Genomic DNA, 23,451 nt, shown 5'->3' with positions numbered 1-23,451 from the left:
AAATATTCCCTCTATTCATCATCACTAGATTCCTCGTCACTTAGTCCAACGGGTGCCAGACCTGGTGTCAAACCGGGATATTTCCTTTCCAAAGAAGTGTTCGCCTTTTCCTTAATCTCCTCTTTGAAAAGCTTAACTCTTTTTCTTCTGTTCAGACTTCTTGAGTCCTTTTGAGATTCCGATAACTTCTCTAGTATATACCTCTGTAATTCTATTGACTCATCTTCGTCATCTTCGTCTAAATCCCATGCCTTTGCGTTTAATACATTTCTCTTTGTCAGCTTACTCAGATAGTCACATTCCGTATCTGTTAAGGTACCCTCAGCCTGGTGTTTTACAAGTAGCTGCAACCTCGCTTGCTGCTCCAATTTCTCATTATGTGCTCTTTTTGACTTGTTTTCCTGTTTTCTCACCTTGCGCTCCCTCTTCTTTGACAGAAAGACATTTTTCTCATTCAATTCAACTCTTTCTTTTAAATTACGGTCAATGAATTGTGCTGTACTGCCCTTTTGCTTAAACTTCGATTTCTTTTTATCCTTGTTATGTACAGCTATCTTCTGCATACCTGGAAGTATGCGTTTTATTAGACTGTTCACCGCATTGGTGGCTTGGAACTCCGTGGATTTCGAAAACGATGACATGTGAACTTTCTCGTAGTCAAGACGTACTAGGGGTAGCAATAATAAGCACCACTAATAGCACTTTAGTTCCCTGAATCAGATGTACTATCACCTCATCGCACCATTTACATTAAACAATCATGAAATTTTTCAAATGTAGGTGTTACCCGTCGTTTGATTATCTGTTACCCGACTACCTTTAACCATTTGTATTTTGTTAAAAATCAAATTTTTGTTTTCTGGGAAAAATAAGAACTGGCGAACTAAATGCAATACTGAATATCAAGAGGATCTTCTGAAAAGATAAAATAACACGAAAGGGCAAATCAAGGTTTTAAAGAACAAGGGAAAAAGAAAAAGAAAAAGAATTGACAAGCTAATATACGCACGTATATAGAAGGATTACAGTAAGAGCGAAGTTTTTTTTACTGGCATTACAAGGAGGGGCGTACGATATTTTATAAGTTTGAAAGTACTTCATTCGACGAGAGAGCCGCTCACGTAGATAGAAACGAATCAGTACCAAGGTTGGACAACGTTTGAGCAACGAAGGCAATTGGTGAGCATCTACGATGGATTTAATTTCAACTGCTCCTAATATGATTGGAATGGAGCAACATCAGCCTCATCCGGAAGGTCTGATAGATGTATCTTCTGACATTCTTTCAGATGCAGCGAGCTCCACAACGGATGACCCGAAGAAGTCACTGACAATACATATACCCAAACCGAATTCTATAGCGCAGCTGGATCAATTGCTGTATCGTTATCGGGCAATATCTGATCAGGGCAAAGCGAGCAGAGTGGAAGTAGAAGCGCTTGAACGCGCCTTCTACGAAATTTCTAGAGATCAGGATGTATACATTCAACGTCTCGAGGAATTGCGTTCAGTGAAAAATGAGGAATGTCAATATGATGATGCTTTATTAAGCAAACAGATATTAGCTTTCCAACTACTGGAAAAGGACCTGGATATACCAGATAATTTACTATCAGAAAACAATGATGAACAGGAGAATTATGGTTCGAAAATAACGACTGAGCAAGAATTGAGACCAGTAAATGTTTCAATGGATTTTGATCAGAAAGCAATTGAGTTCAAGCTTTTTGATAAATTTACAAATACTACACCAACAGAACTTGGTCATTATCAAACAGAAACTATGATATCTTCGCATATAGCTAAGAGAATCAGCGAACTGGAGAGGCTGCCTGCCAATCTGGGTACCTATTCTTTAGAAGATTCTTTAGAGTTTACTACGAAGGACGATATACCATCTAGAATTGACGAATTGAAGATAAAGGCACTTGTTGAGTTGAAAAGTCTTAAGCTTCTCACGAAGCAAAAATCTCTGAGGCAAAAATTGATTACAAACGTTTTAAGTCAAGCTCATCACACAGTTCCTTTTTTGAGGGATTCGCCTTTCACAATGGCTGCACAAAGATCTGTTCAGGTGAGATCCAAAGTAATTGTTCCACAGACGGTAAGACTTGCAGAAGAATTAGAGAGACAACAGCTGCTGGAGAAACGTAAAAAGGAAAGTAACTTGCATATGAAGAAGGTCACGGGAATTATTGATTTTGTGCAAAATAGGCAATCAAACAATTGGTCGTATCGTGATCGTGCGATCCAATTTGGTAAATTGGGACAGATGACTCATAACCAAATAGAAAAGGAGGAGCAAAGGAGAATGGAAAGAACTGCAAAACAGCGTTTGGCTGCATTGAAGTCTAATGATGAAGAAGCTTATTTGAAACTGTTAGATCAAACAAAAGATACAAGAATTACACAGCTGTTGAAACAAACCAACACCTTCTTAGATTCTCTAGCTCAGGCAGTTAAGGTTCAACAGAATGAAGCTAAGATACTTAGAGGTGAAGAAATTCCCCCAATAACAGACGAAGAAAGGGAAAAGGTCGATTATTACGAGGTTGCACATACGGTTAAGGAGAAGGTGGTTAAACAGCCATCCATGTTAGTTGGTGGTACCTTGAAGGAATATCAAATTCGTGGTTTAGAATGGATGGTTTCGTTATACAACAATCATCTAAATGGTATTTTGGCAGATGAAATGGGTCTCGGTAAGACCATTCAGTCTATATCTCTTATCACATACTTATCTGAAGTCAAAAAAGAAAAGGGGCCATTCCTAGTTATTGTACCTTTATCTACTATCACAAATTGGACCTTGGAGTTTGAAAAGTGGGCCCCCGGTTTGAATACAATTATATACAAGGGCACGCCAAACCAAAGACGTGGATTGCAGCAACAAGTAAGAATCGGAAACTTTGATGTTCTTTTAACTACATATGAATACATCATCAAAGATCGTTCTGTTTTGGCTAAACCGGATTGGGCTCATATGATCATTGATGAAGGTCACAGAATGAAAAATGCTCAATCTAAGTTATCTTATACCATCACACATTACTATCGCACAAGAAACAGACTAATTTTGACAGGTACACCTTTGCAGAATAATTTACCTGAACTGTGGGCACTTTTGAACTTTGTTCTTCCCAAAATCTTTAATTCAGCAAAGACATTTGAAGACTGGTTTAATACTCCTTTCGCAAATACTGGTACTCAAGAAAAACTTGAATTAACAGAAGAAGAGATGTTATTGATCATCAGGAGATTACATAAAGTTTTGAGACCTTTCTTGTTACGTCGTTTGAAGAAAGAAGTTGAAAAGGATTTACCCGATAAAGTGGAAAAAGTTGTTAAATGTAGACTTTCGGGTTTACAGCATCAGCTGTATCAACAAATGCTTAATCACAATGCTCTTTTTGTGGGAGCTGGTACAGAAGGAGCTACAAAAGGTGGAATCAAAGGTCTAAATAATAAGATCATGCAATTGAGAAAGATTTGTAACCATCCATTTGTTTTTGACGAAGTTGAAAGTGTGATTAATCCAACTCGTGCGAATAGTTCTCTTCTTTACCGTGTAGCCGGTAAATTCGAATTGCTAGATAGGGTGCTGCCTAAGTTTAAGGCAACAGGGCATCGTGTATTGATGTTTTTTCAAATGACTCAAGTTATGGATATCATGGAAGACTTCTTAAGATTGAGAGATTTGAAATATATGAGACTGGATGGTTCTACAAAGACCGAAGAAAGGACTGAGATGCTGAAAGCATTTAATGCGCCAAATTCTGACTACTTTTGCTTTCTGTTGTCAACAAGAGCCGGTGGTTTAGGTCTGAATCTTCAAACTGCTGATACGGTTATTATCTTTGATACAGATTGGAATCCTCACCAAGATTTACAGGCACAAGATAGAGCTCATAGAATTGGTCAAAAGAATGAGGTTAGAATTTTACGATTAATTACAACTGATTCCGTTGAGGAGGTCATTCTTGAAAGAGCAATGCAGAAGCTGGATATTGATGGGAAAGTTATTCAAGCTGGTAAATTTGACAACAAATCTACGGCAGAAGAACAAGAAGCATTTTTAAGAAGATTAATTGAAAGTGAGTCCAGTAAAGATGACGATGATAAAGCTGAACTCGATGATGAAGAATTAAATGAAATATTAGCGCGTAGTGAGGGTGAAAAGGAGTTTTTTGATAAAATTGATCGCGAGAGAATAGAACAGGAAAGGTTGGAAGCCAAAGCGGAGGGCTTATCAAAACCATTACCACGTCTAATAGAAACCGATGAGCTTCCGGAGGTTTTCACGGAAGATATTTCAACCCATCTGCAGCCAGAACCTGTGGCAGTGGGAAGGGTAAGAGAAAGAAAAAAAGTTTATTACGATGATGGCCTGACTGAAGAGCAATTCTTACAAGCTGTAGAAGATGAGGGCAGCACCCTTGAAGAAGTAATTCAAAGGAGACGGGAGGCCAGGACCAAAAGACAAAAACCCAGGTTTGAAGAGGATGAAGGGCTCGACACAATTGATAATTCGCCGGAACCGTCTTACCAGGAGCCTGTCGAAGACGAAAACAGAGAGCCAACGATCTCTGACCAGCACATCCCTGTGGTCGATGAAAATGAATCACCTCAGGTGGTGGCACCTAAGCGCAAGGTTAGATCAAGGAAAAAGAGAACAGCATCTGCTGTGGAAAACCTACCTGATAAGCAGAATGTTACTCCTATGGAAATAGATGAGCCAGAGAAAAAGAAGCCTAAGTTAAAAATAAGATTAAAATTAAAAGGCGAACCAGGAGCCACAGGAAAGTTGGAAACTAATGAAAAAGGTAAAGTTGACGTTAAGGAAGAAAACGAAAAGTCGCTAAAGGCAAAAAAAGGTAAGACTACTAATGCTGCGAGCAATAAGGCCACTTGTGTAAACGATGCCAAATTAGAAGTTTCCACAAAGATAACTGAGCTGATCGATGCTATGCGTGGGCAAGTTGATGAAACAGATGACCATCCAAGGACTTCAATTTTTGAAAAATTACCTTTGAAAAAAGAGTATCCTGATTATTTTGCTGTAATCAAAAAGCCCATAGCGCTTGACACAATATCGAAGAAGAATAAGAAGGGCAGTTACGAGAGCTTAGATGATGTGAAAAATGATATCCAGACTATGTACGATAATGCTCGCTTCTATAATGAGGAAGGATCGTGGGTTTATAATGATGCAGATAAGTTGAACGTATTTACTGATGAGTGGTTCAATCAAAACAGTTAGACGAGAAAATACTTGTATACTCAACGTTGTAATATGTTTATAGTTTCTAATTCACCCAGTGTAATTATATTTGAAATGTGGACTCATTACCCGCACTACGATTTTTCCATCTTGGGATGTACGACGACGACGACGCAACTCACGAAAAAATTTTCAAATGAAAAAGTATATAAAAGAGTGTGTTGATCACAAACCACCTCTGTGTGAATATTGCTCTACAGGCCGTCCGTCGTTCGAATAATAAAACAAAACAAGAAACTCGACAATGAAGTACATTCAAACTGAGCAATTCATTGAAATCCCAGAAGGCGTTACCGTTAACATCAAGTCCAGAGTTGTTAAGGTCACTGGTCCAAGAGGTACTTTGGTCAAAAACTTGAAGCACATCGATGTTACTTTCACCAAGATCGGCAGCAAGCAAATCAAGGTTGCTGTTCACAACGGTGACAGAAAGCATGTTGCTGCTTTGAGAACTGTTAAGTCATTGGTTGACAACCTGATCACTGGTGTCACCAAGGGCTACAAGTACAAGATGAGATACGTTTACGCGCATTTCCCAATCAACGTTAACGTTGTTGACAAGGACAGCAAGAAGTTTGTCGAAATCAGAAACTATTTGGGTGACAAGAAGGTCAGATTAGTTCCAGTGAGAGAAGGTGTCGACATTGAATTCTCCGCCAACCAGAAGGACGAAATTGTTCTATCTGGTAACTCAGTCGAAGACGTTTCTCAAAACGCTGCCGACATTCAGCAAATCTGTCGTGCCAGAAACAAGGATATCCGTAAATTTTTGGATGGTATCTACGTCTCTGAGAAGGGTGTCATTGCTGAAGAAGAGTGAACCACCTACACTTGATCAGTTCAATTCAATGAAGCAGCACACCCATGTATATTATTTTTACGTAGCGAGAGGACCTTTATGTAGACCGCGGCGCGGATACGCGCCTTACCCACTACCGCAGGGACTCGTCCGTCCTTGCATCAGGTAACGTTGCTTGTGCTCCAATAATGAAGAGCCACATATCTACGTTACCAAGTTATTTTTCTGTTCTTTTAAGCAAAACCCAAACCATTTAATGTAAATGTCACCTTAGACAGCTTATTCTATTTTTCTCTATCTCTACAATAGGCTCTTAACGTGTTGTGTTTCATAGCTCGAATCATAAGCACAGAAACTAATTCAATCTTGTAGGGAGCCTACTCCATCAAGAAATCTCTAGATCTAAACGGGCGCTCTACATAGCGTCGCTGCCCTAAGTGCTACACGTCATTATGCTCACAAGTGCTACAAGTGCTACAAGTGCTACAAGTGCTACCACCCTGGGTGATAAGGCATTGTATGCATGTCGCAACACTCTTCTTTTTAGGTAGTCTCTGCCTGATCGCTAAGTTGTATCATTGAACCACCTACATACAAGCCCTAAAACAGGGCATCTAATCAACAAAAACAAACTATCGAATAACATCGCTACACACGAAACATGTCACTGCGTAATCGGACCCGGAATATAATACTTGCGGTGTCCTTTTCAGCCGTGATATCTTCTCCGAGCGGCTCCGAACGATCCCGATGCCGAAAAGGCTCCGGACAAGGGCACCCGAACTGATGATGCAGCTGCCTCTGAACTGTCCTGGATGAGGTCCTCACCTCTCACCCCCGGAAAGAAGCTCATCGAGGCCTATTTGTCGAATTTGATACAGTTGCGTGTTGTTGTTATGACTGTAGACGAATGACAATCAAGCAGTTATTATTTGGACCAGATCTTGATGCCACCGGATCGTTCAAAACACGGCGATTTTAACGGTTGTATAAAGTGTAAATACGTGCATGTAGGTTCAAGATATGACAGAAACTAGTACTTGATCGACCAGTGTCGTTTGAGCATTGCTGAAAGAGGGTTTAGTAGCGTAGCAATTGTCCTTTTTTTTGTCTTTGTTTTTGCGAGTGGGTTAAATTCGGTATTATTTTCATACCGGGTACTCTCGCATTTTTAAAAAGATTTAAAGGATAAATCAAAGAAAGCACAATAAAAAAGAGTTGTCGTGTGTCTTGTAAACTTCGGAATAAGATAGCTCTGCCTCTTAGTTGAAGAAAGGGGGAAAAGAAGGAGAACGAGAACGAAAACACAGAGTGCAGTCTAAGGCGCGAGTTGAATATGTTGAGAACAGTTTCACAACTTTCATCGCGTAACATGCTAAGGCGTTGCTTGTTGAAGAATGCAGGCTCGCATTCGAGACCGCTGGGAGGATCACTGCTGTGTGCTGCCAGGGGAGCGAGAGGGTTTGCCAGCGGCACAGACACTTTTTTGTCTACTTCTAACGCCAACTATATCGACGAGATGTATGAGGCTTGGCAGAAGGATCCAAGTTCTGTCCATGCGTCTTGGAATGCGTACTTCAAAAACATGGGCAACATGAACATCAAGTCGTCTAGCGCATTTCAGGCGCCACCAAATTTAGTAAGCGGTCCTACGGGTGCTGAGAATTTGGCATTAGATAAGCCAATGGGCACTACAGTTGACGAAAATGTGATGTGCCATTTGAAGATCCAGCTTCTATGTAGAGCTTACCAGGTCAGAGGCCATTTGAAAGCACACATCGATCCTTTACAGATTTCTTTTGGTGATGACAAGACAAAGCCGGTTCCAAAAGAACTAACATTAGAGTACTATGGTTTCACTGAGCGTGATCTCGACAAGCAAATAAACTTAGGTCCCGGTATCTTACCCAGATTTGCTAGAGATGGTAAGACGAAGATGACTTTGAGAGAGATTGTTAGCTCCATGGAAAAGTTATACTGTTCATCTTATGGTGTGCAGTATACTCATATTCCATCAAAGGAGAAGTGTGAATGGTTAAGAGAGAGAATTGAAATTGCAACTCCTTACCAGTACACTATTGATCAAAAGAGACAAATATTAGATAGGCTGACTTGGGCTACCTCATTTGAAAGTTTCTTATCAACAAAATTTCCAAATGATAAAAGATTCGGTTTAGAAGGTCTTGAAGTCGCTGTCCCAGGTATCAAGACCTTAATCGATCGTTCTGTTGAATTAGGCGTTGAAGATGTTGTATTAGGTATGGCTCATCGTGGTAGATTAAATGTTTTATCGAACGTTGTTCGTAAGCCAAATGAATCTATCTTCTCTGAATTCAAGGGGTCAACTGCCCAGGACGATATCGAAGGGTCAGGTGATGTGAAATATCATCTAGGTATGCATTACAAAAGACCAACAACTTCAGGTAAATATGTCAACATTTCGTTGGTCGCAAATCCATCCCATTTAGAGGCAAATGATCCCGTTTGTTTGGGTAGGACAAGGTCTATTCTTCATGCAAAGAACGACCTTGAGAAGAAAGACAAGGCTTTATCCGTCTTAATGCATGGTGATGCCGCTTTTGCCGGTCAAGGTGTGGTTTATGAGACAATGGAATTCTTGAACTTGCCAGAATATTCTACAGGTGGTACCATCCACGTTATTTTCAACAATCAAATTGGGTTCACTACAGACCCAAGATTTGCTAGATCCACACCATACCCCTCTGATATTGCTAAAGCTATCGATGCACCAATCTTCCACGTTAATGCTAATGATGTTGAAGCTGTTACATTCATCTTCAATTTAGCCGCCGAATGGAGAAGTAAGTTCCATACTGATGCTATAATTGATGTTGTTGGTTGGAGAAAACATGGTCATAACGAAACAGATCAACCATCCTTCACTCAACCTTTGATGTATCAAAAGATTGCTAAACAAAAATCTGTTATTGATGTTTACACTGAGAAATTGATAATTGAAGGTTCATTTACGAAGGCTGACATTGAAGAACATAAAAAATGGGTTTGGGGATTATTTGAAGAAGCTTTTGAAAAGGGAAAAGAATATAAACCAAACTCAAGAGAATGGTTAACTGCTGCCTGGGAAAATTTCAAATCACCAAAAGAATTAGCAACTGAAATTTTGCCGCATGAACCAACAAACGTTCCCGCTGATACTCTGAAACATATCGGTAAAGTAATCTCTTCAGCACCAGAAGGCTTTGAAATTCACAGAAATTTGAAAAGAATATTGAATAATAGAGGTAAATCTATTGACACTGAAAAAGGAATTGATTGGTCTACCGGTGAAGCCTTAGCTTTTGGTACTTTGGCTCTTGAAGGTTATCATGTCAGAATTTCTGGTGAAGATGTCGAAAGAGGTACATTTTCTCAACGTCATGCTGTTTTACATGACCAGAATTCTGAAAATATATATACTCCATTAAAAAACCTAAGCGAAAAGCAAGGTGATTTCACGATCTCAAACTCTTCACTATCGGAATACGGTGTTATGGGGTTCGAGTATGGTTATTCTTTAACAAGTCCAGATTATTTTGTTATGTGGGAGGCTCAGTTTGGTGATTTCGCAAATACTGCGCAAGTTATTATTGATCAATTCATTGCAGGTGCCGAACAAAAATGGAAACAACGTTCAGGTTTAGTTCTTTCTTTACCTCACGGTTATGACGGTCAAGGTCCTGAACATTCTTCTGGCAGATTGGAGAGATTCTTACAGTTGGCGAATGAAGATCAAAGATTTTTCCCATCGGAAGAGAAACTGAAGAGGCAACATCAGGATTGTAATTTCCAAGTTGTGTATCCAACAACACCAGCAAACTTATTCCATATCTTGAGAAGACAACAGCATCGTCAATTCCGTAAACCACTAGTTTTATTCTTCTCGAAACAGCTGCTACGTCATCCATTAGCAAGATCTGAACTATCAGAGTTTACTGATGGAAGTTTCCAATGGGTGATCGAAGATGCTGAACATGGAAAGAGCATTGGTACCAGAGAAGAAACCAAGAGACTGGTATTATTGACAGGTCAAGTGTACACTGCATTGCATAAGAAGCGTGCTGAATTGGGTGATAAAACAACCGCTTTCCTCAGGATTGAGCAACCTCATCCATTCCCATTTGCTCAGTTACGTGACACAATCAACTCTTATCCAAACTTAGAAGAAATTAAATTCTGTCAAGAAGAGCCATTAAATATGGGTTCATGGTCTTACCAAGCTCCAAGAATAGCTACTGTTTTGAAGGAGACAGAAAAGTATAAGGATTTCAATGTGCAATATTGTGGAAGAAATCCAAGTGGTGCTGTTGCGGCTGGTAACAAGACTTTACATACCGCAGAAGAAGAAGCATTCTTAAGTGAGGTATTTGGTCAACAGCAGTGATTGTTCTAATTATCATCATCTTTACTTTGCAAATATAACATTCTTATGATTATCTCGCCTTTTTATTTATTACATTAGATTATATGTATTCAATCCAATATTTTATTCATGGATGATTGGTGTTTGTTTATGAGAACGAAAAACACTTTTATTGTCTACGATGAAGTTTCAAGCTCATATGTACGCCTGGTCCGCCCCATGGTACTTAATTAACCTTTGCATTGCTTGAATATATGTATCAACACTATACTTCGGATGATTTCTACTACATGTCATCACTCAGGTTCGCCCGAATGCCCTTTTTCAAGGGACTTGTAAGTTGCTCCAGCAAAAAATTAAAACATATAAAAAATGCAATACGGTCAAGGTTCATTCCTTCACAGTATTACTCTATTCGCATTAAGTATCCAACGTCGAAGATGTCAAACTTATCCAACAGAAAGATTGCTGTTGTCACAGGTGCTTCTCAAGGTATTGGCTACCATGTCTCCCGTGAGCTAGCCCAGCACAATTATAAAGTATACGCATGTGCGAGGCACACTGAAGCCATAGAGAAATTAGCTGAGAACTTTGCCGAAGGCGTCATTATTCCATGTCACCTGGACATCTCTAAGGTTGTTGAGATTAAAAAATTTAAAGAAAAGTTGGGCCTAGAATTACCTGGCCAGAGGCTGGATCTCTTGTTCAACAATGCAGGCCAAAGTTGTACAGTCCCGGCCATCGATGTTACTGATGCGATGGTGGAACAATGCTTCCAAGTCAACGTATTTGGCCATATCAACATGTGCGCGCAACTAGCTGAGTTCCTAATCAACGCTAAAGGGACTATTACATTCACCGGTTCTCTGGCAGGTATTGCAGCATTTCCATTCGGAAGCATCTATGGTGCTACGAAAGCAGCAATCCATCAGTATGCCAGAGTTTTGCATTTAGAGATGAGACCCTTTGGTGTTAGAGTGATCAACACGATCACCGGTGGTGTCGCCACAGATATCGCTGAGAAAAGACCGTTACCTGATCATTCTTATCTCAACTTCAAGGAAGGTATAGAGGCATTTGACAGAAGACGTGAAATGGCAAAAAGAAACCACCCAACTCCTGTGGAGGAGTACGCAAAACAAGTCGTTGGCGATATTCTAAGTTCAAGAGATCCGCTGGATGTATACAGAGGAAAATTGGCCAGACTTCTAACCTTGGTATACACTTTTTTGCCGTACTGGCTAATTGAATGGGGGGTTGAGAAGAAATTCAGACTCCATGCTGCCTACAAAGTGTTGAGAGAAAAACAGCACTGATTATCATGCACACAGATATGTTCATGATGATCATGTTCTTGAAAAAGAACTTATTCCCACTAGACCTCCGCGAGCTATGCTCTCTCTCAAACCTTAACGCAGGGCATAGCCACGCCTGTTTCTTATTTTCAAACTCGTTTACTTTTTTTACTGGTCTCCCATTGTTTACGTTTTTCAAAAGTAATTTTTTCACCTGCATGTTTTACCTTTTCTCGAGGTGACAAATGAGCGGGAAAAAGCTGATAAATACAGGTGGGTTTTTTTTTGTTTATTCCTCATTTATTGTTATCACTCTATGTTTATTACTTAAGAACTACATAGTTTCATTAACCGACTTACCGATTTACTGACCTATTAACTGAAGATATTGAACTTTTAGGAACTCAACCTTTTACACTCATTTAAAAAAATCCCAACTATTTACATTCCTTTTTAGAACGTGTTTTCACCTTTTTCCAAAGTATTGACCGTTCATTAATCCAACTACTATTCCTTCCTTTATCAAACAGACCTTGTTCAATTTCAAAGAAGTTTGGCTTACTCTAAAGTATGTATTTTACAGCGTTTTCTGCTATTCCATCCATGTCTGAAACCTCGAAACATTTCCATTGGCCGAAACAACATCCAAGCCCCAGAAACGTGTTTAACATTTTGATGTACCAGTCGAAACAAAAAAAACAGTTATTGCCGGAATATCGATACGTTTCAACTGTACATTGACCAGCCATTCTGATAGAATTCTCTTTTCAGCGGTTTTCATTTTTTTCGCGGTGTCGTTTTGAGCGAAAATTTCGCGTTTGATAATGAAAAATACCGATTCAGACAAACATTGTTATTGTTCAACAGTACAGGTGTCGAAGATGGGATTGTTTATTCGAGCAATTGGACTGGATATGGGCGAAATTTTTTAACTTCAAGACATGATCCACTAACAGTTCAAAATAATGTTGATACTAGAAAATAAGAGTTACATTAATTGATTGAAAAGAGATAAAATGAAAGTTTCATCTGTTACACTAGCTGCTTGCTTGTTAGGCTCTAGCGCTATTGTTTCTGGCTTACCCCATCTCCACGTCAAGCGTGACGACGATTGTATTACCACTGTTAATGACTCTCACAAGCATAAGAGAGCCGTTGCCGTCGAATATGTTTACGAGACTATTACCGTTGACAACAGCGGTCAACCAATCACCAGTGCAGCAACCAAACCTGCAGTTTCATACTCAGGTGTTTCATCAGTTTTGACCTCAACTTTGGTACCAGAAATCTCTAGCACTGCCACTGCTTCCGCAGTTTCTTCTTCTGCTGCTCCAGTTTCTTCTTCCTCTGTTGCTACTTCTGTATCCAGCACCACTACATCGTCTAGCGAAGTTCCATCAGCATCTTCGATTACCTCTTCTTCGGTAACCACTTCATCCGCAGCAGGAACCTCATCAACCGCTACTTCCTCTGTGTCCTCTGTGTCCTCTTCAACTTCGTCTTCTTCGGGTGGTCTTGCCGGCGATTTGAATTCATTTTCTCCTCCAACGGAGAAATTCTCTGATGGTACTATCCCTTGTAGCCACTTCCCAGCTGGTCAAGGTGTTGTTCCAATCGATTGGATGAACCAGGGTGGCTGGTCTGGAATCGAAAATCCAGACACTTCCGTCGGTGGCAGCTGTTCTGAAGGCTCCTACTGTTCTTATGCCTGTCAATCAGGTATGTCAAAGACCCAATGGCCATCCAATCAACCATCTGACGGTAGATCCATTGGTGGATTGTACTGTAAAGGCGGCTTTCTGTATCGTTCCAACACTGATCACGATTACTTGTGCGAATGGGGTGTACAAGCTGCCGAAGTTGTTTCTGAACTTGACAAAGATGTTGCTATTTGCAGAACTGACTATCCAGGTACCGAAAATATGGTCATTCCAACTTTTGTTCAGGCTGGTAATTCCTCACCACTAACCATCGTCAATCAAGACACCTATTACACTTGGAGAGGTATGAAAACATCTGCTCAATATTATGTGAACAATGCTGGTGTTTCTGTGGAAGACGGTTGTATCTGGGGTGAACCAGGCTCCGGTATCGGTAACTGGGCTCCATTAAACTTCGGAGCTGGTTCGGCCAGCGGTGTCAGTTATTTGTCCCTGATCCCAAATCCAAACAACAAATCCCCATTAAATTTCAATGTAAAGATCGTTGCAGCTGACTCTTCAGCAAACGTGATCGGAGAGTGTGCCTACGAAAATGGTTCATTCCAGGGTGGCTCTGATGGCTGTACCGTTTCCGTTACATCTGGAATGGCTAAATTCGTGTTATACAACTAAGCTGATTATTCAAGCCCGGCCTTGGCCTTTTTTTTTTAAAGTTTTCCTTTCTCAAAGTTTTTATGGCGTGGTCTGTTGTATCCTCATCGCTAAGGAGCATTAAGAGGCTAGAACTATACTCTTCGATAACTCATCAGATTATCTTTTTTCCAGCATTCCACCGTAAGGACATCACATCATGACTGCTGTTGTTTTATATTTTTTTTACATAAAATTGTTTTTTAATGTAATTATCTTATACCAGGGATCGCGAAGCGTATTCTACATATCAAGGTCCATTCTTTGAACAGAAACCATGATAATTCACTTTTGATTTCCCCGCCTTTTATGAGGCATCCCCTTAGACTGAACTGAACGTTATCTGAACCAAACAATCAAATGAATGGGTTTCATGGAATCAGCACTTCCATGTTCTGGAAGCGTAAATCTATTTAAGAAAGTACTATGCATCGAAATTCACAATCCCAAATGGACCGCATTGCGACTTGGCAAGAACAGCCCTTTTGGGAGACTATTTATATTCTGCTTTTGCGCGAATGTAGCCCCACATACGTGTTGAATTTGATGTGAGAAAAGGAAGGTCGGAAAAGAACCCTTAATTTGAGTGCATTTGGGTATTACTGTTCGAAATGGAATATTTTTATATTTCATTTCCTTGCAAGAAAGCTTGGATGGAAGTCTTCATTCTAGGATGTTTCGTTATAACTTGAGAGGCTCAGTTTTTACCCCATCATGCGGCAAGCGCTAGCGGTAGTCATTCGCAATGACACAATGCAAGAAGAAAACTTGTTCGTTCTAGCTACGACATCTTCTATTCAATTTTCACAATTCTTGCCCTCTCTCTTGCGGCAATCAGGGAACACACTATAAAAGGATTTGTAGGAGGGTTAGTGGGGAGTGGCGTAGCGAACTCCTGATCCCTGTGTCCTCCGATGGCAAGCTTTTGTCTAGAGGAAAAATTATCTCTTACAGAGAGGAAGTGAACAAACTGCAAGGTCACGTAATTCTTAGTATAAACAGCGCATATTGAATACATATTTTTTTGGTTTATCGTGAACCATTTACTGTCCTGGTCGCGGTACTGAGGGACCCACACAAACTTTTTCTTTTTCGGTACTTCCTGAATTACAAAAATATATTTGAAATCGATAACTCGCATCGCATCGAGAGAAACTTCAATCAAGAGGCTCAGTAGATCGTTGATGTCAGCTGATAAAGCAAATGTGGAGAGCCAGACACCAGATGCAGGGCAAATGAGTGCGGAGTCATCTGAAATCAACACTGAAAATGTCGGCGAAAGAGCGGAAAAGCAACCCAAGTCCGATGTTCAGACTACTATTAGCTCCTCAGAGGCTACAACGGATCGAAGTAGAGGACCAGCGCCATCATCGGCTTCTTCCACAACTGCAGAATCATCTGTTACTCTCAAATTAAAGATTCTGGAACAATTGGGAATCAAAAATATATCTGCCCTTAATAAAGAGGACGATGAATTCCTAAGCTATTTTTTGCAAATTAAATTGGAGCAAGAAAGAAAGGATGTAGAAAAACTACGGGATTGTAACCTGGAGAAGTTGAACTTCATTTTAGATAAATGCAGCTCAAGTGAAACGTTAACAAGCCAATCCGTTAATGATATCATTGATATTTTTAGCAATCGAGGACATGCCACACCGCGTCAGGAAAACGATTTTGATATATATCCTTCTGATAGAAAAAGAAAACGACTGGAACCTCCTATAATGCGCCACAATGCACGCCAGGGAGTAGCTTCAGATTACGCGAGGGAGTCACAGTTTCAGTATGCACCCTTGGGTCCTGAGCACGGTCATTCACAGGGCCGTTCACAGTCACAGTTTCAATTACAACAACCGTTTATGTTCCCCTACCATTTTCAATACCAAGGTGGCCAGGGACCAAATCGATGGCTGCCGCAGCAACTTGGGCCACAGGGTCAAATCCTAGCAGGACTGGGACCTCAAAATTTATCTCCACGAAGTAATTCAGACGCCACCACTGCCGAGTCAGTCAGTGGATCAAACCCAAGGACTACATCGCAAAACGTTTCGTCTGGAATATCAACTACCGCTTCACAAAACTTAGCATACCCACCTGCTAATCCTACGTACGCGACACCCACATCTTATCTGATGCCTCCTGGATCAACACGTCGACCTCCTGGGTTGATGGCACAGCAAAATACGAATCAAGAATCAACTCAAGCAGGTATCCCAAATTATCTGCCACCCACACAGCAATTTCAACCTCATTCTCGCTTCAAGGGAGAGGGCGTACCAATTCGAAGACAAGGAAACCATCGAAGGTCACAAAGTTCGATAACACCCTCATCGAATTATTCCTTGAGATCGCCTATTAAGGAATTGCAAGCTACTCCGCAGAAGCCAGTCAACTTTCTCATACACACCCCAAAATATCCTCCTCCAACCTAAATATAATATATTCCCCAATGCGCAATACCCAGTTACATGCTTGTGCAATAATCACGGATTAGGACTCACGTATGAGGCCAAAAAAAGAAGAAGACTTCATCGGAAATACTACTTATACCCCATACATATTCTGAAAAAGCGTTTTCTTAGCATCTATAAACTACTATCAAAATTTCGCAGGATCAACATAACGAATTACCTAATTTTAAAATACAGATTTATTGTTAGCCATTCTCAAAGGTCTTGAATCTTTAAAGCCTGTCTGTATGCTTCGCTTATCTCTTGATATTGTTTTTCATATTTATCACATCGCCCTTCACGTTTCTTGTTTAATTTGCGTCATGAATGAATGCCAAGAGCTATCAAGGTTTTCTTATTTCCGTCACAATTTCCATTGTGTATTAGATAATATAAAAGATCAAAATACATGTACATCAAATACATATATGCCTATCACGAAATGATGGATCCCGTTTTGGTGCCCATATGTAAACGGTTGGTATGCAATATAATATATCACTTAGAGACAGCAGGACTTTTTATTGTACAAGTGTAAGCATAATAAACCCGTTATATAAAATCAGCCGCAGAATAGTGCTGGTACATCAGAGCTACTTTCCGGGATTCTAGGAAGCAATAGAATGAAAACTTTTGATAATGACAGTTCAACTTCAGCCAATCAGAAATCAAGTAGAGAGCTACCTAGCTATACTGGCAACTCAGAAAGGGAGCGGTATCGATCCGTCCCGGTGTGTGACACCTACGTTGACAATGAACATGAACAAGAACATGGTTCTGAGTGCGACTTTGACAACGATCAGGATGACGCGGTTGGATCTGAGTCGCTGAACTCCCTGGAAGAAGAAACTATTCTCACAAGAACGAGGTCAGAGAAGCAAGAGCCACATTTTTCTTCACCACCATATTCTAGATTTGGGAGAAGGGCAAAACTGGCGCTAGTCATCCAATGTGCCTTTACCGGGTTTTTCTCTACTATAGCAGGTGCAATTTATTATCCTGTGCTTACTGTCATTGAACAAGAGTTCAATATCAGTGAAGAAGCGGTTAATGTAACCGTGGTTGTTTATTTTATATTTCAAGGTGTTTCACCTACGATTATGGGTGGGTTTGCGGATTCCTTAGGAAGACGACCAGTTGTTTTGTTTTCTGTTATGGTTTACTTTGTAGCCTGTGTTGGTTTAGCATGTTCGAAAACGTATGGTCAAATCGTTGGGTTGAGATGTCTTCAAGCTGCAGGTATCGCACCAGTAATTGCCATTAATAGTGGGATTATGGGTGACGTGACCACTAGGATGGAGAGGGGTGGCTATGTGGGCTATGTGTCTGGATTTCAGGTTGTTGGAAGTGCATTTGGTGCACTAATTGGTGCAGGTTTATCATCGCGATGGAGTTGGAGAGCCATTTTTTGGTTTCTGGCTATTGGATCTGGCATTTGTCTGATAGTATCATTTATAATACTACCGGAAACAAAAAGAACTGTAACGGGCAATGGGTCCATTCCTCCTAAACAGATTGTCAACAAAGCTCCAATATTAGGTTTACCGATGGTTAGAAAATCTCTTCATTTAGATAATCCGGATTATGATACTTTATTACCACCAACAAAAATCAATATTTTGGCATCGCTATCGGTATTTATGATACCTGAAATCTCAGCGGTTTTACTATGTGCTGGCTTGCAATTCGCAATGTGGACAACTCATCAAACGGCCTTATCGATCGTGCTAAGTAAGAATTACCATTTGTCCGTTGCAAAGATTGGATTATGCTTTCTACCTGCAGGTATATGCACTTTGATTAGTGTTGTCACATCTGGAAGGTATTTGAACTGGAGTTACGAGAGAAATATAGTGAAACATCGTGAATGGATCAAAACGGAAGAAGCCAAATTCATGACGGAGCATAAAATTGACATTCAAGAAGCGAGGAAATTGATGGAAGGCGACTTCCGTTACACTTTCAACATCTTCAAGGCACGACTGCAGCCAGCATTAGTAACAATACTCATCAGCTGTTGTGGATTCATTTCGTTTGGCTGGTGCATATATGCGCATGCCCCCATAGCCGCCTTACTGTGTTTAAGCGGATTTTCGTCTTTATTTTCGAACTGCATTCTAACCATGTCAGTTACCCTAATTGTGGACCTTTTCCCATCAAAGTCCTCCACAGCGACGGGATGCCTAAATCTCTTTAGATGCATTCTATCAGCAGTGTTTGTTGTCGCTTTAAGCAGAATGGCCGCCTCCATGACCTACGGAGGTGTATTCACATTGATGGGTGGCCTAACGGGTGCCTCATCGTTTGTTTTACTGACCATTATAACACATGGAAAAAAACTGACGTACAAGAGAAGACAACAAGAAAACTTGATTATTGAGAAAAACGCTGAGAGGGCTGCCGCAGCGACAAACTAGAAACAATTGACATCACCAGTTTACATTTTCATTCGACATTACATTTTCATTCAACATGACATTTCCCTTCAACATTACATTCAACCTCAGTATTCGCAAGCAATGTTGGTGCTCTCTATCACCTATGAATCATCGGAGTCTTCCAGGTTCGCACTGCAGCACCTTTCTAATCTTCGAGGTCTAATCTGATATCGAACGGACTGATATCGGAAGTTGTCATGTTCGATTCTGAAAAATGCTCCTATCTTCCGAACAGTTCCGAACCATCGGCGAAACGTGAAATATCGAAAAATTTTTTTTCCAGAAAAAGGAACAAAAAGAAATAGAACATGACAACTTCCGATGTATCAGCATATGGCAGTGCACTTGCCAGATCTTCATGCAAAGTATCTCGAGTGAAACAAGACTTCGGAGTAGACGAGAGGGAAGGCGGGAGTTGTAGGATGCTACTAGATGCTTTGCAGCTCAGTTCACGAGCCATGCGCTGAATCCATCTCGTACTGTAAAGGTATTCTTGCAGATGAACACACATATATATATATATATACAGATTGTAGATATTGAAGCTGCAGCAAAACTTTTGTTATTTGGCAGGATGGAGCAATTGATTGTCTACCAGAGGCAGTGACAAATTATCATAGCTAGCAGTGGAAAATGGTTCATGATGTACAATTGTCGCAAGACAGTGATAGTATTGCAAGCGAGGGTCCATACCAGGAAAACAGCCAGGTACCGCATTGCATGGCGAGCATGTCTACAGAGGACGTGAATTCCAAGTCGTTTGGTGGGAAGGAGAATATTGGGTCGTTGTCAAGAACAACGACAAGAGAAATCGCAGACACAGCCGAACACTCAGAGGCATCTACTTTACAAGACTTTGGTGAGGAAAAAACAGAGGAACCGCCTTATACTCTTCTCAGTTACGCACAAAAATGGGGAATGGTCGCTTTATTGACCATGTGTACCTTTTGGTCGTCATTGGGTTCACCAATTTATTATCCAGCTTTGAAGCAGTTAGAGAGAAAGTTCAATGTGGACGAGGATATGGTTAATGTAACAGTAGTGGTCTACTTGCTATTCCAAGGTATCGCACCCACAGTGAGCGGCGGTGTAGCAGACATTTATGGTCGGAGACCAGTGATCATTGGAGGTATGATCATCTACGTTGGTGTTTCAGCAGCATTGGCATGTTGCAACTCTTTCGGTGTTATAATTTTCTTGAGATGTGTACAAAGTGCGTGCATCTCTCCTACTATAGCTATATCATCCGGTGTGGTTGGTGACTTTACGTTGAAACACGAAAGAGGCACATTTGTTGGCGCGACGTCAGGGTTTGCTTTATTGGGACAGGCGTTTGGTTCTTTAATTGGTGCAGCATTAGCCGCAGCTTGGGATTGGAGAGCAATCTTCTGGTTCTTAGTCATTGGTTGCGGTACAAGTTTAGCCATCGTCTTTTGTCTGTTACCTGAAACAAAGAGAACAATTGTAGGCAATTTATCAATTCAGCCAAAGAATGTTGTCAATCGAACCCCAATATTTTTGTTAAAGAGAGTCCAGAAAAGATTTAGATACGATCGTCCCGATATTTCAACATTAGATAAAAATGTGCCAAAACTGGATCTAATTTCTCCACTTAAGATCATTTCAAAACCTGAAATCATATTGTCGCTGTTTCCAGCGGGGTTGCAGTTTGCTATGTGGACTTTAATGCTTGCAGCAATCTCTTCTCAATTGACTTCTTCTCCATATAATTACAAATTAACAATTGTAGGTGTTTGTTATCTACCGGGTGGTATTGGAGGTTTATTTGGATCACTAATCACCGGGAGAATCATTGATATATGCTACAAATATTATCTAAAAAAATTTGAGGAGAGGAAAAAACAAGGTTTAATTGCTGAAGAAGCCGAATTTAATATTTTCAGAGCTCGTGTAATGGCAGGTTTACCACAAAACTTTATTGCAGTTGTTTCGTTCTTATTATTTGGTTGGAGTGTCGACAAAGGCTGGCATATTTCTGCCGTATTAATAACGTCATGTGTGAGCTCGTTCTGTACAATGTCTACTTTATCAACGTCATCCACATTATTAGTCGATTTATATCCTAACAGGTCATCTACAGCAACAAGTTGCTTTAATTTCATTAGATGCATTTTAAGCGCGATTTTCATGGGTTGTTTCGCTAAAATGAAAACTTCAATGACAGTAGGTGGCACTTTTAGTTTCCTATGTGCATTAGTGTTTGTTGGAAATTTCTTATTATATTTTCCAATGCGTTCCGGAATGAAGTGGAGACGTCAAAGAGCTTTAAAGTCTGAACTTAAATTGATGACAAAATAAACACCACAAAAAAAAACCCTTTGCATTTTTTATAGATTCGATGTTCCTTATAGAAATTTTGTAAATATATTAATTATAGATTATACTTGACGCTATTTGCTCGACCAATAAAAGTTATAACACTAATGATACTATTGATATATTTCCTATGATAATTTCAAGTGTAGTCTCAGTTTTTTTATAAATATACACATAAACTATACAGCAAAATAGTAGTTATTAAAGTAATAATAATTTCAAAGACATATGATTAATATTACGATGTATCAGCAGTACCATTTCAACTGAAACTTACTTTATACCCCCCTCTAATTTCGAAAAGTGATGAAAAACAAAACAAAACGATGTGAAAATAAAATGAATCATTGGGATGCACATTGGACACCTTCAGCACCACCATGTCCTTCATCATCATCTTCGTCGTAACTTTGGCCTCTACCGTTTGAGTTATACTTGGATGAATCGAATTCTGATAAGATACATTCTTCTACGTGCACACCCTCAGGAATAACCTCCTGTTTTCTTGGTGGTAGAACTTCTTCTAACTTCTTCAAGTTCTCTTCAGTGGTGAAGTGATTCTCTGGGAACTTAATCTTGAAGTTAATCAAAAGATTACCGTAACCTCCGAATTTTTGAATTGGCATACCTTTGCCTTCGACGATCTTGCGCATACCAGGAGATATAATCTCACCAGGGATAATTGTAATCTTTAACCAGTCACCAGACACGTGCTTTAGAGAAAAGGCACCACCGGCAATAGCGGTTAATAGGTCAACTTCCGCTTCGTACACCAAATCATCACCTACTCTCTTGAAATCCTTATGTGGCTTTTCGGAAACGACAAAAACTACATCACCAGGAATAATATCAGGTGCTTGATCGGCTTCACCTTTGAATACAATTCGTTGACCGTCTTTCATACCTGGATCGACGTGTACTTCCAGAATTTTTCTTTCATTAACAACTTTCTTACCCAAACAAACCTTACAACGACCCTTTGGATCAATTATAGTACCCGTACCGTGACAAACATCACATTCTGTTTGGAATCTTTGAATCATAGGTCCCATTTGCCTGGTGACAAATTTGATACCAACACCATTACATGCCGTACATTTCTTGACGGCGCCTTCTTTACCACCTAAACCTTTACAAGTTTTACAGGTAACCTGTTTATTAAGCGCCAACTTGGTTGTTCTACCCTTGAACAATTCTTCTAGTGAGACAGAGATTTCGTGCTTGATATCTCTACCCCTTTGTGGGCCCTTTGGTCTTTGAGCTCCGCCGCCACCAAAGAACTGTGAAAAGATGTCGTCACCAAATCCACCAAATCCACCGGGGCCGCCTGGCCCACCGCTGCCACTTAAGCCTTCCATACCATACTGGTCATAAATATCTCTCTTTTGCGGATCTGAAAGGACCTCATACGCCGAGCTAACTTCCTTGAACTTCTCAGCTGCTTCTTCAGATGGGTTTTTATCAGGGTGGTATCTCAGAGCAGACTTTCTATATGCCTTCTTGATTTCGATGTCAGTTGCGGTTGCACTGACCTCTAGGAGCTCATACAATTTTGTGTCTGCAACCATTTTAGATCTTTTATAACTTCTTGTCGAGGACAGCTTTGAAACACTACTACAGTGAAGGTACTAGAGCAACTTGGAGCCTTTATGAATCAACCACTGATATACCATCGAATCCAGCGATATCTGCTTGTTATATCTTGATTGCGATGTATCAAGGCCCAAACTCATCGTTCGTTCGTTGTGCGCATGTTGAGACAAAGACGAAAAATTTTCCAGTTTGAAATCGACCGTGATCGGAAAGAAACTTCTAGAAGATTACAAAGCAGAGCGCGACTACGCGAAGTACGCGAGACACCGAAGGGGAGGGGGGCAAGACAAGACAAAACACGTGAAACAAGTAAAGACAAGAAGCAGCAGGCAACAAGAAGCCACCAGCAAGCAACAACGAGCTCCTTGTACAGTCTAACTCTGTTCTTTTTTAACGAACCTCTGACACTGTAGCAACTGAAGCCTACGTTGCCAAAAGACTGGGCTGCCCTTACTGTTTTAACGCGCCCGGACACTTCCCGTCGCGCTAGGTCTGCGAAAAACGAAATATTACATATAAGAAAAAA

At 40.3% G+C, this 23,451-nt stretch overlaps 10 protein-coding genes across 10 annotated transcripts; 8 read left to right on the top strand and 2 right to left on the bottom strand.

Annotated features, from left to right (window-relative positions):
• Positions 1-11: 11 nt before the first annotated feature.
• On the bottom strand, positions 12-641 carry RRT14 (Rrt14p; the record flags this gene model as incomplete). The annotated part of the gene is made up of 1 exon (XM_037288382.1): positions 12-641. The coding sequence occupies one exon, from the start codon at positions 639-641 to the stop codon at positions 12-14; it is 630 nt and encodes a 209-aa protein (XP_037144277.1).
• Positions 642-1,192: 551 nt separating this feature from the next.
• Positions 1,193-5,260, top strand: STH1 (RSC chromatin remodeling complex ATPase subunit STH1; the record flags this gene model as incomplete). Its single annotated transcript, XM_037288381.1, has 1 exon — positions 1,193-5,260. One exon carries the CDS (start codon positions 1,193-1,195, stop codon positions 5,258-5,260), a length of 4,068 nt encoding a protein of 1,355 aa, XP_037144276.1.
• A 265-nt stretch (positions 5,261-5,525) lies between these two features.
• RPL9B (60S ribosomal protein uL6) lies at positions 5,526-6,101 on the top strand (the record flags this gene model as incomplete). Its single annotated transcript, XM_037288380.1, has 1 exon — positions 5,526-6,101. One exon carries the CDS (start codon positions 5,526-5,528, stop codon positions 6,099-6,101), a length of 576 nt encoding a protein of 191 aa, XP_037144275.1.
• Positions 6,102-7,416: 1,315 nt separating this feature from the next.
• On the top strand, positions 7,417-10,482 carry KGD1 (alpha-ketoglutarate dehydrogenase KGD1; the record flags this gene model as incomplete). The annotated part of the gene is made up of 1 exon (XM_037288379.1): positions 7,417-10,482. One exon carries the CDS (start codon positions 7,417-7,419, stop codon positions 10,480-10,482), a length of 3,066 nt encoding a protein of 1,021 aa, XP_037144274.1.
• Positions 10,483-10,715: 233 nt separating this feature from the next.
• Positions 10,716-11,777, top strand: AYR1 (acylglycerone-phosphate reductase; the record flags this gene model as incomplete). The annotated part of the gene is made up of 1 exon (XM_037288378.1): positions 10,716-11,777. The coding sequence occupies one exon, from the start codon at positions 10,716-10,718 to the stop codon at positions 11,775-11,777; it is 1,062 nt and encodes a 353-aa protein (XP_037144273.1).
• Positions 11,778-12,772: 995 nt separating this feature from the next.
• HG535_0D02520 (SUN domain-containing protein) lies at positions 12,773-14,089 on the top strand (the record flags this gene model as incomplete). Its single annotated transcript, XM_037288377.1, has 1 exon — positions 12,773-14,089. The coding sequence occupies one exon, from the start codon at positions 12,773-12,775 to the stop codon at positions 14,087-14,089; it is 1,317 nt and encodes a 438-aa protein (XP_037144272.1).
• Positions 14,090-15,291: 1,202 nt separating this feature from the next.
• On the top strand, positions 15,292-16,539 carry POG1 (Pog1p; the record flags this gene model as incomplete). The annotated part of the gene is made up of 1 exon (XM_037288376.1): positions 15,292-16,539. The coding sequence occupies one exon, from the start codon at positions 15,292-15,294 to the stop codon at positions 16,537-16,539; it is 1,248 nt and encodes a 415-aa protein (XP_037144271.1).
• A 641-nt stretch (positions 16,540-17,180) lies between these two features.
• Positions 17,181-18,974, top strand: QDR2 (cation transporter; the record flags this gene model as incomplete). The annotated part of the gene is made up of 1 exon (XM_037288375.1): positions 17,181-18,974. The coding sequence occupies one exon, from the start codon at positions 17,181-17,183 to the stop codon at positions 18,972-18,974; it is 1,794 nt and encodes a 597-aa protein (XP_037144270.1).
• Positions 18,975-19,628: 654 nt separating this feature from the next.
• Positions 19,629-21,314, top strand: AQR1 (Aqr1p; the record flags this gene model as incomplete). The annotated part of the gene is made up of 1 exon (XM_037288374.1): positions 19,629-21,314. The coding sequence occupies one exon, from the start codon at positions 19,629-19,631 to the stop codon at positions 21,312-21,314; it is 1,686 nt and encodes a 561-aa protein (XP_037144269.1).
• A 362-nt stretch (positions 21,315-21,676) lies between these two features.
• YDJ1 (type I HSP40 co-chaperone YDJ1) lies at positions 21,677-22,900 on the bottom strand (the record flags this gene model as incomplete). The annotated part of the gene is made up of 1 exon (XM_037288373.1): positions 21,677-22,900. The coding sequence occupies one exon, from the start codon at positions 22,898-22,900 to the stop codon at positions 21,677-21,679; it is 1,224 nt and encodes a 407-aa protein (XP_037144268.1).
• Between the last annotated feature and the right edge of the window lie 551 nt (positions 22,901-23,451).

This window comes from Zygotorulaspora mrakii, chromosome 4 (genome assembly GCF_013402915.1).
Source record: "Zygotorulaspora mrakii chromosome 4, complete sequence".
NCBI lineage: Eukaryota > Fungi > Ascomycota > Saccharomycetes > Saccharomycetales > Saccharomycetaceae > Zygotorulaspora > Zygotorulaspora mrakii.
This window is presented reverse-complemented; position numbering and strand designations above follow the sequence as displayed.